Source organism: Salmo salar, chromosome ssa02 (assembly GCF_905237065.1).
Source record: "Salmo salar chromosome ssa02, Ssal_v3.1, whole genome shotgun sequence".
Classification (NCBI taxonomy): Eukaryota; Metazoa; Chordata; class Actinopteri; order Salmoniformes; family Salmonidae; genus Salmo; species Salmo salar.
This window is the reverse complement of record NC_059443.1, coordinates 47254600-47271828: the sequence shown is the minus strand read 5'-3', so window position 1 is coordinate 47271828 and position 17229 is coordinate 47254600. Positions and strand designations below refer to the sequence as shown.

Below are 17229 nucleotides of genomic sequence, written 5' to 3'. Positions count from 1 at the left end.
GGTACCCTTCCCCAGATCTATGCCTCGACACAATCCTGTCTCGGAGCTGTACGGACAAATCCTTCGATCTCATGTCTTGGTTTTTGCTCTGTAATGAACTGTCAACTTTGGGACCTTATATAGACAGGTGTGTGCCTTTCGAAATCATGTCTAATCAATTGAATTTACCACAGGTGGAGTCCAGTGAAGTTGTAGAAACATCCCAAGGATGCACAATGGAAACAGATTGCACCTAAGCTCCATTTTGAGTCTAGCAAAGGGTCTGTAAATAAGGTATTTCCGTTTTGCAAAAATAAAAAAATAAACAGTTTTTGCTTTGTCATTATGGGGTATTGTGTGTAGATTGATGAGGGGAAAAATGATGTAATCCATGTTAGAATGAGGCTGTAACAGAATAAAATGTGGAAAAAGTCAAGGGGTCTGAATACTTTCCAAATGCACTGTACATGTATCAACATGAAGGAGTAGAACAAAGTGAAGACAGTATTCAAGTCAGTCTGTGGGATTGGCACGATTAAATTAAGTGACAGGTTAGGCATCCCTTTTGATGGGAATTGGATCAGTCTTATGACATACTAGGTTGGCCCATCACAAAAAGAGACAAACACATCAAATTGTACTTCATCCTCCTTTGTCTCAATGACTCATCTATTTATCATAGCACTGCCAAATTTGTTACACAAAGCATTGTTGTTCATGTAGCCCATTGAAATCCTTCCATTGAGTTGTACTATATCTTCCCCAGTGTTAGGGAACGGTAAGGCAGTTTGTGGTAGAGATATCTTGTATTCACCACAGTACACTGCAGTTGCTGTAGCTCTTGGAGAAACCTAGAACACTTTCATGTAGAGAGTCAAATTCTGTTTTTAGCAAGACAAAAAAAAAATGTCCAGGCCATTCATGTTTGAAGAAAATTATGAAAGGCAGGGCGACCTCTTCACAGGTCTTTGTACTCTCTCATGTTTCTCCATCATTGACGACACAGAAACATTTAGCACAAAAGAGCTCCAGTAGAGGCAAAGACCAAAAACACACAAAAACGAAGCTGAAAGTATCAGAAATGAAAACAACAACGTCAACAATTAAATGAACGAAACCACAGCTATACATTTAAGGGTTAAAAGTGAGGAGCACTTCCCCCTTTTTTATTTTTATCTATTGTTGTCCTTCACAACAGTTTAGGCCCATTAATCCAAACAATAAAGTAAATGTTGAGGGGGTCACAGGGTATGTAACCTAGTCAGCAGTCACAGCCCACGAGATGCACCAGCTACGGAACATTGCTATCTCATGCTATCTTCTATGCAGTCCAAGTACTCCAGGATAAGGTCGTAGCAGAATCGGTACTGGTCCTGCAGAAAACACACATACATGCATTAGTTACATAGACCAACAATGGTAGTGATATGTAGGGTTAGGCTCAAATCCATTTAAACTCCAACTCAGGAACTGAAAAATTGAAAAAGATTCAATAAAGGTAACTTTTTAAGTCTTGAATTGAAATTCAATTTCATCTTGGGCCCGATCCCGATGCCTTTCCCAACCACTTCGCAGTATTTGGTATTCGGACTTACCTTTTTCGTTCACGTAACGCGCTCTGCAGGTGTGGCTACCTTGCGCACTCTGAATAAATGTAATTAAATTGCTGAAAACCATCCCACTGGCCAACAGATTTTCTCATTGAGTTTTCGTTCAATAGGTGTTTTCAGTACATTTACAGTATCTTAAGTCATCCCGTTAAATATGGTGCTCCTTTTATGCTGAACCAAAAAATCTTAAACGCAACAATTTCAACGATTTTACTGAGATACAGCTCATAAGGAAATCAGTCAATTTAAATAAATTACTGGGACCCTAATCTATGGATTTCACATGACTGGGCAGGGGTGCAGCCATGGATGGGCATCGGCCCAACCCACTTGGGAGCCAGGCCCACCCACTGGGGAGCCAAGCCCAGCCAATCAGAATATATTTTTCCCCACAAAAGGGCTTTATTACAGACAAGAATAATCCTCAGTTTCAGCAGCTATCTGGATGGCTGGTCTCAGACGATCTTGCACGTAACGAAGCCGGATGTGGAGTGGAGGCCATGGTTACACATGGTCTGCGGTTGTGAGGCCGGTTGGATGTACTGCCAAATTCTCTAAAACGACGTTGGAGGCGGCTAATGGTACATATATTAACATTAAATTCTCTGGCAACAGCTCTGGTGGACGTTCCTGCAGTCAGCATGACAATTGCACACTCCCTCAAAACTTGAGAGATCATCTGTGGCATTGTGTTGTGTGGCAAAACGGCACATCTTCGAGTGGCCTTTTATTGTCCCCAGCACAAGATGCACATGTGTAATGATCATGCTGTTTAATCAGATTCTTGATATTCCACACCTTTCAGGTGGATGGATTATCTTGGCAAAAGAGAAATGCTCACTAACAGTAATGTAAACAAATTTGTGCACAAAATTTTCGAGAAGTATGGAATTTATGCATATGGTACATACACTTCACATGTTGCATTTATATTTTTGTTCAGTAGAGTTAGAATTTTGTCGACAGACTAGAATATATCGAAAGAACGGGTTCAGAATATGAGGCATCAATGAAAGAATACCTTCTAAATATATGCATATTCGTCTCCATTTCAGAACCAATTGGTAGATTAAAAAAATACTCTGATCTTGTAGATCATTTAGGTTTAGGAAAGTATTTATGAATCATAAAACCAGGTTTGGAGAGCCTTTACGCACGAAAGAAAGAAAACAGTGGTTTGATTCCTTCTGAAAATTGACACATTCAGTTCTTCAACCCATGGTAATGTTGGAAGATTAGTGTACATAGAATTAAACTAGGGAGAATATGGTTAATGCAGGCAACAGACAACGATAGAACTGTGTGATAACAAGGCCAAGTATTGCGCCATGCGTCGGGTTCAAACTGTTACGGCTTGGTCTGCGTTCTGTTTCATACTGATTTAATTAGCCTACATGTCTTTTTTTTATATTATCAACTGTTAGTAATGACCCTCAGCAACAACCGAACGGCCGTGAAGCATTTACAGAGTAAATAAATGAAGGTAAACAAAACAATGTAATAATATAGGCTATATCAACTGAAGGGAACTAACAGTAAATCAAATGAAATATAATGTTATTGGTCGCTGAATGTGTGGTTTAAGGCCTACTGACAGTCGATACTGAAATTTAACATGAGACAGAGAAAGTCGGGGTAGCCTATAATTATGACATTCGAGAGTGCCCTGCAAAGTTAAAAGGCCATACGTTCAATTTAAATTCTGCATAATGGCACAGCCTTTCATAAACTTTACTCTGGGAAAGTTGATATGTTGACATGCTTCAGTTTGCTGCAATATGACTGGTTTCACATTTGTATCCGGCGATCATAAGATAAAATAGATCTAAAATAAGTGTAATTTATATTTACTATCACTTTATCCAAACGGATTACTCATTTACCTAGCTCTTATCAATAGGTCTTATCAAGTTGTGAATTACAGTGCATGGAGAATGGTGTTATTTCCATCAATAAAATAATTAAGTAGATAATTTTTTACACTTGGAACCGATAGGTTCACTAGACCTTAGTCATGGTTTCCTCGCATGTAAATGTGGTGGAATTATTAGGGAATTAAGTCAAGATCATAATACAGCGTATCTGTAGACACACCTCTGCCATTCGAGCTCCACCTCGAGCTTAGTCGAGCTCTACCTCAAACGAATAACGGGTGAATAGCATGCTATTCTCATGCTTAAGTTCAAGGTCAGAATACACACAAAAAAGTGCATAAAAAAGGGAATTATGTTCCATTTACGTCGCGCTTAACCCAGGACGGAATTCCTCGGCCCCCTCCCCCTAATTGATTGAATAGAAATATAATTGATAATAGTGGATATAGTAATAACACTAATACAAATCTGATTACTCAAAGGCAGACACATTCATAGTCATCGCTAAAATACTGCAAAACTAAATTGCAGCCGGTCAGCTCCACTGCACCTACCAGTGACTCCACCATGTTGGGTTTGGAGTTGCGGAGCGTCTTGACGGAGTAGAAGATGTCCACCATGTTCTGGTACTGGATCATCTCCAGCAGGATGGTGCTGGCACAGAATGTCCCACTGCGCCCACCGCCGCTCCTATAAGACAGGGAAGAGTTGTTAGAGAAGGAGGAGTTGAAACACAACCTTCAGTGTTAAGATGCTAGGTTTTAGTATTTATTAGGATCTCCAATTAGCTGCTGCCCTACTCTTCCTGGGGTCCAAACAGGAAACAATACAACAGATAAAAGACATAATATACATAAATATACATAGCAGCACAACATTTACATTACAATTTATCCATTCAGCAGACGCTCCCATCCAGAGTGGCCCACAGCTAGTGCATTCATCTTAAGATTGCCAGGCAAGACAATCACATATCACAGCCGTATCCCAACCACGTATCACATACATAATACAATACAAAATGCATAAAAATGTCTATGCTTCTTTTCAAAATCCCCGTCGTGCCGTAAGGTCATTTATCTGTTTGTTTTTTTGTTAAATCTGCTTTATTGCTAGCATGAGTTACCTGGGGTGGCAGAGAGTTCAATTAATGTAATGCCTCGATTTAATACTGTGTGTTTCCCAGCCTCTATCCTGGACTGTGAAGAGACCTCTGGTTGCATGTCTTGTGTGATACCAATAAGTGTCCGAACTGTGTGCCAACTGCTTGAACAGACAGGTTAGTACCTTCAACAGATCAACACCTCGCACAACGACCAATAGTGATGCAGTCCATCTCTCTTCAATTTTGAGCCAGGAGAGATTGACATGCATGTTATTGACATTCGCCCTCCGTGTACATCTAAGTGAAATGTTCCTATGTACTTCTTTGCCGCATCTGATCACACAATTGGACAGCAGTCCAGGTGCGACAAAAGTAGGGCCTGTAGGACCTGTCTGGTTGACTGAGATATCAAGAAAGCAGACCTCTTCCCATTTTAGAAACCATTGATTCTACATGTTTTGACCATGATAGCTTGCTATCAAGGGTGACACCTAGCAGTTTAGTCTATTCAACTTGCTCAATAGCCACATTATTCAATAATAGATCCAAATGAAGTTTAGGGTTGAGCGAGTGATTTGTTCCAAAAATGATGCTGCGAGTTTTTGAGATATTTAGCACCAGGCTATTGCTAGTTACCCATTCTAAAACTGACTGGAGCTAAAAGTGTCATTTATTTATTTTACTGTTGCAGACAAAATGTTTTCAGAAAGTATTCAAACCCCATGGCTTTCTCTACATTTTGCCAATATACACACAATAACCCATAATGACAAAGTGAAAACATGTTTTATTAAAAAAAACAGAAATACCTTATTTACATAAGTATTCAGAAATTGAGCTCAGGTGCATTCCGTGTCCATTGATCATCCTTGAGCTGTTTCTACAACTTGATTGGAGTCCACCTGTCATAAATTCAATTGATTGGACATGATTTGGAAAGGCACACACCTGTCTATATAAGGTCCCACAGTAAAAAAAACTAAACCAAGCCATTGTCCATAGAGCTCCGAGACATGATTGTGTCGAGGCACAGATCTGGGGAAGGGTACCAAAACATTTCTGCAGCATTGAAGATCCTCAAGAACACAGTGGCCTCTATTATTCTTAAATGGAAGAAGTTTGGAACCACCAAGACTCCCTGACCAAGAATGACAATATTATAGTAAATGAGATATGTTTAAATTAAGCTATAGTATAGAGTTAGGAAGCATGCCTGATGAACCAAACCACTAATCTTTCTGATGATACCAACAGATTTCATCACTTTGCTGCAGACAAATTGAATATGATCTTTCCAGGATAACTTTTCATCAATTAAAACTCTGGAACTGACTTGTTTCATTCGTTCCCACCAAATGGGATTCTGGCAAAAAATGTTGTACAATATTTCCTATTCTTACTAGTGAATACAATAAAGTAGGATTTTTTTTACATTTAAAGATAATTTGTTCAGAAAACTTGGCCATGCCTGAGTTGGCTTTATTAATTAGTGAATCAAAATGATTGTGTGATCAGATCAAATTGGTATTGTCAGCGAAGAAAATGGGAAGTACAGTAGAAGACACAGCAGCAAGGGCATTGATATAGATTAGGAATAACAAACCCTGTGGCACACCACAGGATATCTTCGCCTTGGTAGATGCAGAGCCGTTTGCATAAACAGACTGATCTCTATCATAAACATAACTATATAGCCAATTATATGTACACTATATATAAAAGTATGTGGACACCCCTTCAAATTAGTGGATTTGGCTATTTCATCCCCACCCGCTGCTGACAGGTGAATAAAATCCATAGACAAACATTGGCCGTAGAATGGGCTTACTGAAGAGCTCAGTGACTTTCAACAAAGCACCATCATAGGATGCCACCTTCCAAGAAGTCAGTTCATCACATTTCTGCCCTGCAAGAGCTGCCCCGGTCAACTGTAAGTGTTGTTATTGTGAAGTGAAAACTTCTAAGAGTAACAACAGCTCAGCAGCAAAGTGTTAGGCCACACAAGTTCACAGAAAGGGACCGCGTAAAAATCGTCTGTCCTCGGTTGCAACACTCACTACCAAGTTCCAAACCGACTCTGGAAGCAACGTCAGCACAATAACTGTTTGTCGGGAGCTTTATGAAATGTGTTTCACCGTACTGTTTCGCACACAGTACAGTGAAGGGAAATCGCTATAGCAAACAATGACATTATAAACGATTTTGTGCTTACAACTTTGTGGAAACAGTTTGGGGAAGGCCCTTTCCTGTTTCAGCATGACAATGCCCCCATACACAAAGCGAGGTCCATACAGAAATGGTTTGTCAAGATCAGTGTGGAAGAACTTGACTGGCCTGCACAGAGCCCTGACCTCAACCCCATCGAACACCTTTGGGATGAATTGGAATGCTGACTGCAAGCCAGGCTTAATAGCCCAACATAAGTGCCTGACCTCACTAATGCTGTGGCTCAATGGAAGCAAGTCCCCGCAGCAATGTTCCAACATCTAGTGGAAAACCTTCCCAGAAGAGTGGAGGCAGTTATAACATCAAAGGTGGGGACCAACTCCATATTAATGCCCATGATTTTGGAATGAGATGTTCAACAAGCAGGTGTCCACATACTTTTGGTCATGTAGTGTATAATCATGAAAACCATGATAATGCAATTTAGAAAGTAGTATTTCATGCTCAACCATGTTGTTCCGGCACCACACTGCCAGGTCACTGTCCTCCTCCTTGTAGGCTCTCTCATCGAATCAAATAAACTTCCGGGATGCCTAAAAGGCCCTCCCCCTCCCTCCTTTAGGCAAATCTGATCACGAATCTGATCTCCTTCCTTCCTATAGGCAGAAACCCAAAAAGTACCTGAGCTAAGGACATTTCAATGCTGGTCTGACCAATCGGAATCCACGCTTCAAGATTTTTTGGATCACACGGACTGGGATATGTTCCAGGTACCCCCCGAGAATAATATTGACGCATATACTGACACGGTGACTGAGTTTATCAGGAAGTGTATAGGAGACTGTGACTATTAAAACCTACCCAAACCAGAAACCGTGGATAGATGGAAGCATTCGCGCAAAACTCAAAGCGCGAACCATTGCATTTAACCATGGCAAGGTGACTGGGAATGTGGCCGAATACAAAGTGTAGTTATTCCCTCCGTAAGGCAATCAAACAGACAAAATGTCAGTATAGAGACAAAGTGGAGTCGCAATTCAACGGCTCGGACACGAGACGTATGTGGCAGGGTCTACAGACAATCACGGCCTACAAAGGGAAAACCAGCCACGTCACGGACACCGACGTCTGCTTCCGGACAAGCTAAACACCTTCTTTACCCGCTTTGAGGACAACAGTGTTACCGACGAGGCCCGCTACCAAGGACTGTGAGCTCTCCTTCTCCGTGGCTGCCGTGAGTAAGACATTTAAACGTGTTAACCCTCGTAAGGCTGCCGGCCCAGACTACATCCCTGGCCGCATCCTCAGAGCATGCGCAGACTAGGTGGCTGGAGTATTTACGGACATATTCAATCTCTCCCTATCCCAGTCTACCATCCACACATGCTTCAAGATGTCCACCATTGTTCCTGTACCCAAGAAAGCAAAGGTAACTGAACAAAATAACTATCACCCCGTAGCACTCACTTCTGTCATCATGAAGTGCTTTGAGAGACTAGTCAAGGATCAAATCACCTCTCTACCTTACCTGACACCCTAGACACACTTCAATTTGCTTACCGCCCAAATAGATCCACAGACGATGCAATCACCATCACACTGCACACTACCCTATCCCATCTAGGCTAGAGGAATACCTATGTAAGAATGCTGTTCATTGACTATAGCTCAGCATTCAACAACATAGTAACCCCCAAGCTCATTATTAAGCTTGAGGCCCTGGGTTTGAACCCCGCCCTGTGCAACTGGGTCCTGGACTTGCTGACGGGCCACCCCCAGGTGGTGAAGGTAGGAAAAAATAACTCCAATCCACTGATACTCTACACTGGGGCCCCACAAGGATGTGTGCTCAGCCCCCTCCTATACTCCCTGTTCACCCATAACTGCGTGGCCTCGTACGCCTCCAACTCAATCATCAAGTTTGCAGATGACACCACAGTAGTAGGCCTGACTACCAACAATGAGGAGACAGCCTACAGGGAGAAGGTGAGGGCCCTGGAAGTGTGGTGTCAGGAAATCCACATCGATGGGACCGTAGTGGAGAAGGCGGAAAGCTTCAAGTTCCTCGGCGTACATATCACTGGCAAACTGAAATGGTCCATCCACACAGACAGTGTGGTGCAGTAGATGCAACAGTGCCTCTGGCACCTAAAACCCTCACAAGCTTCTACAGATGCACAATTGAGCGCATCCTGTCAGGCTGTATCACTGCCTTGTACGGCAGCTGCACCGCCCGCAACCGCAAGGCTCTCCAGAGGGTGGTGCGGTCCGCCCTACAGCACCCGATGTCACAGGAAGGCCAAAAAGATCATCAAGAAAAACAACCACCCGAGCCACTGCCTGTTCACAATGCTATCATCCAGAAGGTGAGGTCAGTACAGGTGCATCAAAGCTGGAACAGAGAGACTGAAAAACAGCTTCTATCTCAAGGCCATCAGACTGTTAAAATCTGTTAAATAGCCATCACTATCATTAGAGGCTGCTGCCCTATATACATATATTTGGAATCACTGGCCATTTTAATAATAGAACACTAGTCACTTTAATAATGTTTAGATATTTTGCATTACTCATCTCATATGTATATACTTTATTATATCCTATTCTACTGTACATAAGTCTATGCGCTCTGATATTGCTCGACCAATATTTATATATTCTTAACTACATTCCTTTACTTTAGATTTGTGTGTATTGTTGTGAAATTGTTAGATATTACTGCACTGTTACGGCTAGAAACAAGCATTTCGCTACACCCGCAATAACATCTGCTAAACACGTGTATGTGACAAATAAAGATTGATTTGATTAGATTCAGTGTCGTTCACACCCTCTTAAGCTTTAGCCCCACCCATCTCTTTAAGGGTTGATCCGAGCGTTCTACCCTAACAGCAGCAGTCAAGCACCCAAGCTAACTGGCTAACGTTGGCTAGCTTGCTAGTTACAGTGGTTGCTCAACTAAAAGTTTTGCAACTATGCTGCGGGACATAGAGGTAATTTGTGGTTTAGTACGGTACCCTGCGTCACTACGTCATTACTCCAGACCAGCGCAAGGGGGAATTAGAGCACCGATTATGCTTTTGGGTCCCAAGGCGCTGCTGTCTCTCTGACAACAAATGGGCGACATAAACCAAACAGAAAATGATAATTGTGCACGACTTCAGTATTACTTACTAAACTGTTGTTACACCAAGGTTTTTATTCTAAGAGAAACTTAAGACTACAATTAGGGTGTGGAAATGTTAGGATTATTTTGCTCTTACTGTAGTACTGTAGCCTACTCCCGACCGGTCACATTGTACAGTGCCCGAGTGGTGCAGGGTCTAAGACAACTATGTTGCTACAGATGCTGGTTCAATAACCGTGCCGGCCGCGACCGTGAGACCCATGAGGCGAAGGTAGGGTTTTAGTTTCTCTCCCTCTAAAAAAAGAAATAAATAATTCTAAATAACAAACTGGCTTTATTTAGAAATTAGTAACAATGTCTCACCCCATGTTCAAGAATGGCCTTTTTCTCGCTCACTTTACGTTATTTGAAAACTAAACCTCCAAAATATGGTTATTTTTTAAACAAAGCGATTATTAATAATTCATTTTGAATTATTCTCACAGAACAGATTTGTCCCAACGAAAATAGCCCCTTAGATATTAATTTAGAATTCTCCAATCCTCTAAATCAAATCTTTAGCTGAGAGTCACATCATTGAAAAAAATAATCCGATATAGTGTAGGCCTACTGTAGTCGACATGAGTCTCACTAGTGTTGAGTAATGTGCTGTTAAAAGTGGTGTAGGTCGTATTTATTTAAAAAGTATATTGAAGTTAGAAGCAATAGGATTTGAAGCAATAGCCTGTGGTCAACTACTTCAGCACCGTTTCACACTGCTCTGAGACAAGCATGGGGACTGATCTTGATAAATCAATTACATTTTTATTTTCACTGAATCTCCGTTTGGGTATTGGTTAGACTACAATTAGGGTGTGGAAATGTTATGCTCAGTACTGTAGCCTACTCCCGACCATCATGTTGTACAGCGCTATATTTTTCGTTCCATCCTAACAGAAGCCCTGAGGGTTTCATTTTTCTTAGATTAGAAACACCATAATATTAATCAAACTTTTAAAGGAAGAAGGGGCGGCAGGTGTGGTTAGAGGTGGTGAGAGTGTTGGGCCAGAATCCCCGAGCTAACAAGGTCCTCAGACATGGTTTGAATGAGGTCTGGCTGATGACATTCGTGCCCTTTAGATTCTCCACCTCCGACTGCGTAAATTCCAAACTGTGTTTAAATTCCATTACATGCTTGAACAGAACATCAACCCTTTTGTTGGTAGAATCGACAAAAGAGTTGCAGGAAGGACTCAAAGTTATTTTCCAGCAGATCTATTAGATCTTTATAGAACTACTTTTGTTGATCAAGTAGTTCATGGAGTGTACTGCTTGAGACATATTCCTCTTCCACATTGAGATTTGCTGAGTTTTTCTGTCTAGAATTAGCCATGCTACAAGCTTGTTGTGAGCTAAAAGGAGTTTGCAAACACAACCCACATCCCGAAAACAAGCTCCGCCAGTCAAATGGCAAACACACACAAGCAACACACATGCAGCAGTACGATAAACAGAGAGAAAGAGGACAACTTGCTCACTGTATGGATCCTGGTTGCACTTTACTAAATGAGCGGGAGATTACCAACTCGCACGTTAGTGCTGTGGATACAAGCAGTATGCAGTGCATTAAGCCAAAACACAGGTCAAAAATGCTTGGAAGAGACAATGGTAGGAGCATTTGCTTACCCACGGAACGAGCAGCGTGAACGAGCAGCATGAATGATGTCAAAGTCCTTTCGGGTGCCAACCTGGTTGATACTATTATGAATGAGCCATTAACCTCAATGAAGCATGGAGCTGAGTTAGCTTAGTTTAAAAGCCTATAATTTCATTTAAGGTACTCCAGAGCTTTTGTCTATCATTCTTCATATAATTTATATTTGTTCCAGAGTTTAGTTTCTTCTTCTTTTCGTTAAGTTTAGTTACGTGAGTTCTCAATTTACTCTATGTTTGCCAATCTGCTGTGTTGCCAGACTTATTTGCCATTCCCTTAGCCTCATTCCTCTGAGCCATACAGTGTTTCAATGAATCATCTATCCATGGGGATTTGGAATTTTTAACAGTCACTTTCTTTATGGTTGCATGCTTGTCAGTAACTAGAAGAAGCAATTTTGTGCAGCGTCAAGATGTTCCTCATTACACACATCAGGCCAACAAATATTTTTCACATCTTCAACGTAGGAATCATTGCAAAACCTCTTGTATGATCACTTATACACTTTTTTTAGGTCCAGTCTTTAGAACTTTGTTTTTCCCTAGATATGGATATATTATGATCACTACATCGGATGGGTTTGAATACTGCTTAAGAGCAGATTTCTGCAGCATTAGTAAAGATGTGGTCAATACAAGTGAATGATTTAGTTCCTGTTCTGTTTGCAAATACCCTGGTAGGGGTATCAATTACTATCGTGAGAGCTGGCACATTCTGTATTAAGACATCATGAGATAACCTGAACCAGTTTGCAGACACTGGTTACAGTTTGAAGCTTTTTCTTGAGTTTGATGAAAGCCAGTAAATATTTAGGTCACCCAGAAAATATACCTCTCTGTTGATGTCACCTACATTATCAAGCATTTCACACATATTATCCAGATACTGACTGTTAGCACTTGGTGGTCTATAGCAACTTCCCACAAGAATAGGCTTTAGGCTTACTGCTGAGAATAGCTGTTGTTTTGACAGAGGCATTTAGAGGAACATAAATTAGGTTACTTACATTATGAATGTGAACACCTCTGGGAAAATGTACATTTGCAGCAGCACTACAACAGCTCAGCAACAAAATGGTAGGGATTATCTGAGCAGGGCTTGGGTCACTGATAAGTCATTGTCTCAACGCAGCCTTGAAATGCGAGGACAGGGTCCAGTAAGCTTGTTGTGTGTGGCATTTTGTGACGCTAGACAGTATGGGTTATCATCATAAGCAAAAGGAACATTAATAAACAAAGGAGGCGAGGCCACATTCTCATTCCTGACATATACCCTGGGAAGGCAGGCGCCCAGTCGCCGTGGCAGCCAATACGGGCAATATTAAGGTAATCAATCGGCGTCAGCGGTTTGGCAGCCTGGAATTTACTATCGTGAGAGCTGGCACATTCTGTATTAAGCCATAATTTATTTCATTGCCATAATCTCTTTCCCGGTTGCCGTGGGTAATGCTGTGTGACAGCACTGAGTGATGTGTTCTTGGACTGTGGTGGTGGAGGCACACGTGTCATGGTTCAGCAATGTGCATAAGGCTCCATATTCAGTCAGGTCCTGAGCTGAGTTCTTATGAGAGGAGGAGAGTACAGTGCAATGCAGCCAAGAAGCCATCTGGCGTCATGCTTACTGCTCAAACCACCTCTTACACTGATTGGTGTATGTCCTGAGGGTTGGTCTGTAGTTGTTGATTGGGCAGGGGCGTTCCTGAAGGCTGGTACCTGATTGCTACCATTATGAACCGGTGTTAATCAAGTGGTAACGCCTACTTCATTGTCTGTGATTGGCGGCTGGTGTTTGATTAGGTGAAGGCCAAGCTGACCTCCAGTCTGTGATGAACTATGCTTGGAGTACTGCTGTTGTGTGTGCATTTTTTTACCTTTATTTAACTAGGTAAGTCAGTTAAGAACAAATTCTTATTTACAACGGCGGCCTACCGGGGAACAGTGGGTTAACTGCCTTGCTCAGGGGCAGAACGACAGATATTTACCTTGTCAGCTCGGGGATTCGATCCAGCAACCTTTCGGGTTACTAGCCCAACGCTCTAACCACTAGGCTACCTGTCGCTAGGCTACCTGTGTATGTCTGTGTGTGTGCTTGTGTGTCAGTGATTGCATTCGTGCATGTGAGCACTTGTGTCTGTGTCAGATTGTCAGGAAAACTCACAGGCAGTGGACAACAGTGCGGCCATCTCCACACTCCCTCTGCCACTTGTGCACATGAGCCAGCAGGCTGAGGAAGGCCTTCTTGGAGTCGGGCACGTCGCGGTAGGCTGACCAGCGCAGGAACTGGAACTGACACACCACCAGCTGGCCCTCCTGGAGCTAAGGACAGAAAGAAAACATGAAGCTCATGAGACCTGAATGCGTGTGTTTGTGCATGAGTTCCTGCCTACGTGTTGCTAGTTCATGTGTGTCGATAAGTGTGTGTGAGATTTATAGTCTGCTGGTGAGACTGAGACCTGGGATGGGAAAGGGAGATGTCCCTGTGTGCTCAGAGCTATAGCCCATACTAGCACCTGCATTAATATCACTCTGCTGCTGCAGGGGCACACGTGACAGATATAACAGCCTCCAGCCCTAAACGTAAGGAGCTAGGGATGCACTGTAAGTCATGCAGATTGGACTAACACAAACAAATAGGATGCAAGAAGTTACAATCATGGAAGTGGGATTTTCAGATGCTCTATGGACCTATTTCTCTCTCTCTCACACACACAAACACATGCACACACCCTCGTTTCACACAAACACATCATTTCCCCACACTATGCTATCTGTGGGTTGCATTGTTCCGGGTTGTGTGAGGTGCTGTTTGACAGTGCAGTGTGGAGGAGAGAGGTAGTGTAGGTGAGGAGGGATGACAGGAGGGGTAGATTGGGGAAAGGAGGATGCCACTCTGAGGGTGGTTATGGGCACCTCCTGTCACACAGCCTGCCAGCAGGGACAGGCCTCGCATGGAAGTGCCAATCTGGTTGACAGTGATGCAACACACCTACTCATTTACACACCCACACACAGTATTGTACACACACTTTGTTCTTTCTACCGTTCTGACAGACAGAAAGAGATAATTAAGACACACACGAAGGCAAGTACGCATACGCACAAGCAAGGACATGCATGCACATGCACACCAAACAAAGTCTCTATTGTTCTTCACAGAGGTAGGGAGGGAAAATTGATGGGCATCTTCCTTTTCTTCCTGCCGGCATACTAAGGGGGACTTTGACAACACCAGTACTCCCTGTACTTTGACAACAGAGCTGTAATCTTCTTCAGTTGGGTTGACATGTAGCCTATTTCATGAGTTCTGCCTGATTCTCTACATCAGGTATTTGATTTAAATGTGTGACATGCTATATGAATAAATAAAAAGGGTGAGAAAATATGCATTTGAGCCTATTAGAATATCACACATTGTGCATGTGACATGCATTACGGTCAAAGTCCCCGTTAGTATCCCGGCAGGAAGAAAAGGAAGATGCCCATCAATGTAATGACAGGCAGGAAATTGAAAAAGGGAGACGGTTGTTTTATAATGTTGAAAGCATCTCCTCTGTGTATGTACGTGTGCGTGTGTGTGTCCATGCAGGTGTGTATAAATGCTCTTAGTGACTCACTCTTGTCACGTTTTTGACACGGAACAGACGAGTGATGACGTCGTCGTCAGCTGACGTGGACAGGAACTCAACCTCCATTGGCCCATACTGCTGTAGACCAGGCTCTGGCCAGTATTGGACACAGGGCTAGAGAGAGAGAGAGAGGGGAAAGAGACAGAGAGGGAGGGTAGAGTGAAAAAAGGAGGAAGAGAAAATACTTCATTTGGCATCTTTGGGACCTATAGATCACTGTCAAGATTCCAAAAGGGAAATATCAGTCCAATGAATTCACCCCCAAAACCACCCTGTTACGACTCCAAAAGCGTTCCAACAGCATGTGATTGGAACTGGTAACAAAAGCAGACCTTTCTGAGAGGAAGGGCTCTCACATGATGAAACAGAGTGAGTGCAGAGTGAGAGAGAGAGAGAGAGAGAGAGAGAGAGAGAGAGAGAGAGTGAGAATGTGTATGTGTGGGAGAGTGAGACAGAGCTGGGCCGGTATTAAGGAGATGAGACAGGAGCAGAGGGGGATGGGGTAATGCCCTGTGACGAGTGTCTTGTAATTCATTAAGAGACAATCAGGCAGACACTGTGAGATACCTACAAAGAGAAACCTTGAGTTATAGCTTAGGGGTAGGACTAAAAGTGATATAGCTGATTCTCTAGAGATCGAAATGAAGCGAGGAGTGTTACTGACTCCACAATATCAATGTGGTCAGACATCAGAGGCACAATGCGGTGTGAAAAAACAAATCCAAAAGCACACACACTCATACAACTACATGATGGCAGAGCAGCATGGCTCTGACTGGCTAAGTCTTCTGCTATCAGAACTATGGACACAGGAGCAAGAGTTGAGCTAAGACACAGCATCCCAGACACTGCCAGTAGAATCAGAACTAGATTCAGACTCGGATCTGCAGCACTTCTCACTGTGAAAAGTGAAATGCAGATTCACATATATAACACTGTCCCTTCCTAATAAACTGCATTCATTAACATATACATTACATGCAAACAGTATACCTTAATATACATAAATACTAAAATATATAGCTCACCCAGGCAGAGTTGGACTGGTTGAGCTGGTTGAGCATGACCACCGAGGTGCAGCCGTAGTCGAACACCAACCTCCAGAAGTCAGCGGTGGTGCCGGGGAGCGGGTGAGGGGTGACGATGAAGGCAGCGGGCTGGTGGAAGCTGTCAGTGAGTGCCGCGTTGATGTAGTTGTTGCTCTCGCCCTCAGTGGTGACCAGGAATGCCAGGGCGCGGTCGGGCGGCAGCACGTCCATGCTGCGGTTCTTCTCCCGGTTCCTGGGGAGCAGGGCGATGCTGCACTCCTCCACGTCCAGGTGAGGGGTGACCGAGTTCAACGTCTGGAGGAGGAAGGGGAGGTGGAAAGGGAGGGAAGATGGAGGGGAGGAAGAAAAGAGGGGTGGGAGGGAGGGATGGATATAAAGATTTAATGGAGGGAGAATTTATGAGATTGGTGAGGTGTGAGGAGAGGTGAGATGAAGTACCAGAAATAAAAATAGGTGATGAAGAAAAAAGAGGGAAAGGTGGGAATTGATGGAGGTGGACAGATAGAAGGGGAGGAAGTGGGGGTGGAGAAACAGCGTGCTAATGACAGATTGGCCACTCATTATTCTCTGTCAATACCAGTTAGAAGCATCTTTAAATAGTTTAACATCACTCTGAAATAGTCATAGAGTTCAATAACAAATTGGAAAAATTAGGCCAGCCTCAAGCATAATGAACACAAATGTTATGAACCTTGGGGAAAACAAACGAAAAACTGAATATTTTGCACCTATTCCCTTTGATGAACATTAACAAGCATTCCACCCTAATTACATAAAACAATATGAACAGAATAGTTGGATCATTAATGCACCACATCAATAACAGATCTGGGAAATGCTGATTTTAGTGATACTGGCTGGTATTGGCTCTATCTGGGCTTTGTGATAGATGAGCAAAATATAGCTAGAGGTTTTATTGAGGTTGCACTTGGCATACATTGCATGGATCCTTTCAGAAGGAATGTCAGTTGGGTGAATTACAGGATCAAAGGGATTCACTT

General features: G+C 42.8%; 1 protein-coding gene across 8 annotated transcripts in view; it reads right to left on the bottom strand.

Annotated features, from left to right (window-relative positions):
* Positions 1–1105: 1105 nt before the first annotated feature.
* The window catches only part of ptprub (protein tyrosine phosphatase receptor type Ub), a 406174-nt gene continuing 390050 nt past the window's right edge, over positions 1106–17229 (bottom strand). For all 8 annotated transcript variants that reach the window (XM_014169371.2, XM_014169389.2, XM_014169399.2 and 5 more), the window contains 5 exons: positions 16208–16522; positions 15168–15293; positions 13712–13869; positions 4018–4153; positions 1106–1352 (listed from right to left, as the gene is read on the bottom strand). In XM_014169371.2, the coding sequence (XP_014024846.1) occupies positions 1284–1352; positions 4018–4153; positions 13712–13869; positions 15168–15293; positions 16208–16522 (804 nt within the window). In that variant the 3' untranslated portion in view covers positions 1106–1283. The remainder of the gene's footprint in view (positions 1353–4017; positions 4154–13711; positions 13870–15167; positions 15294–16207; positions 16523–17229) is intronic.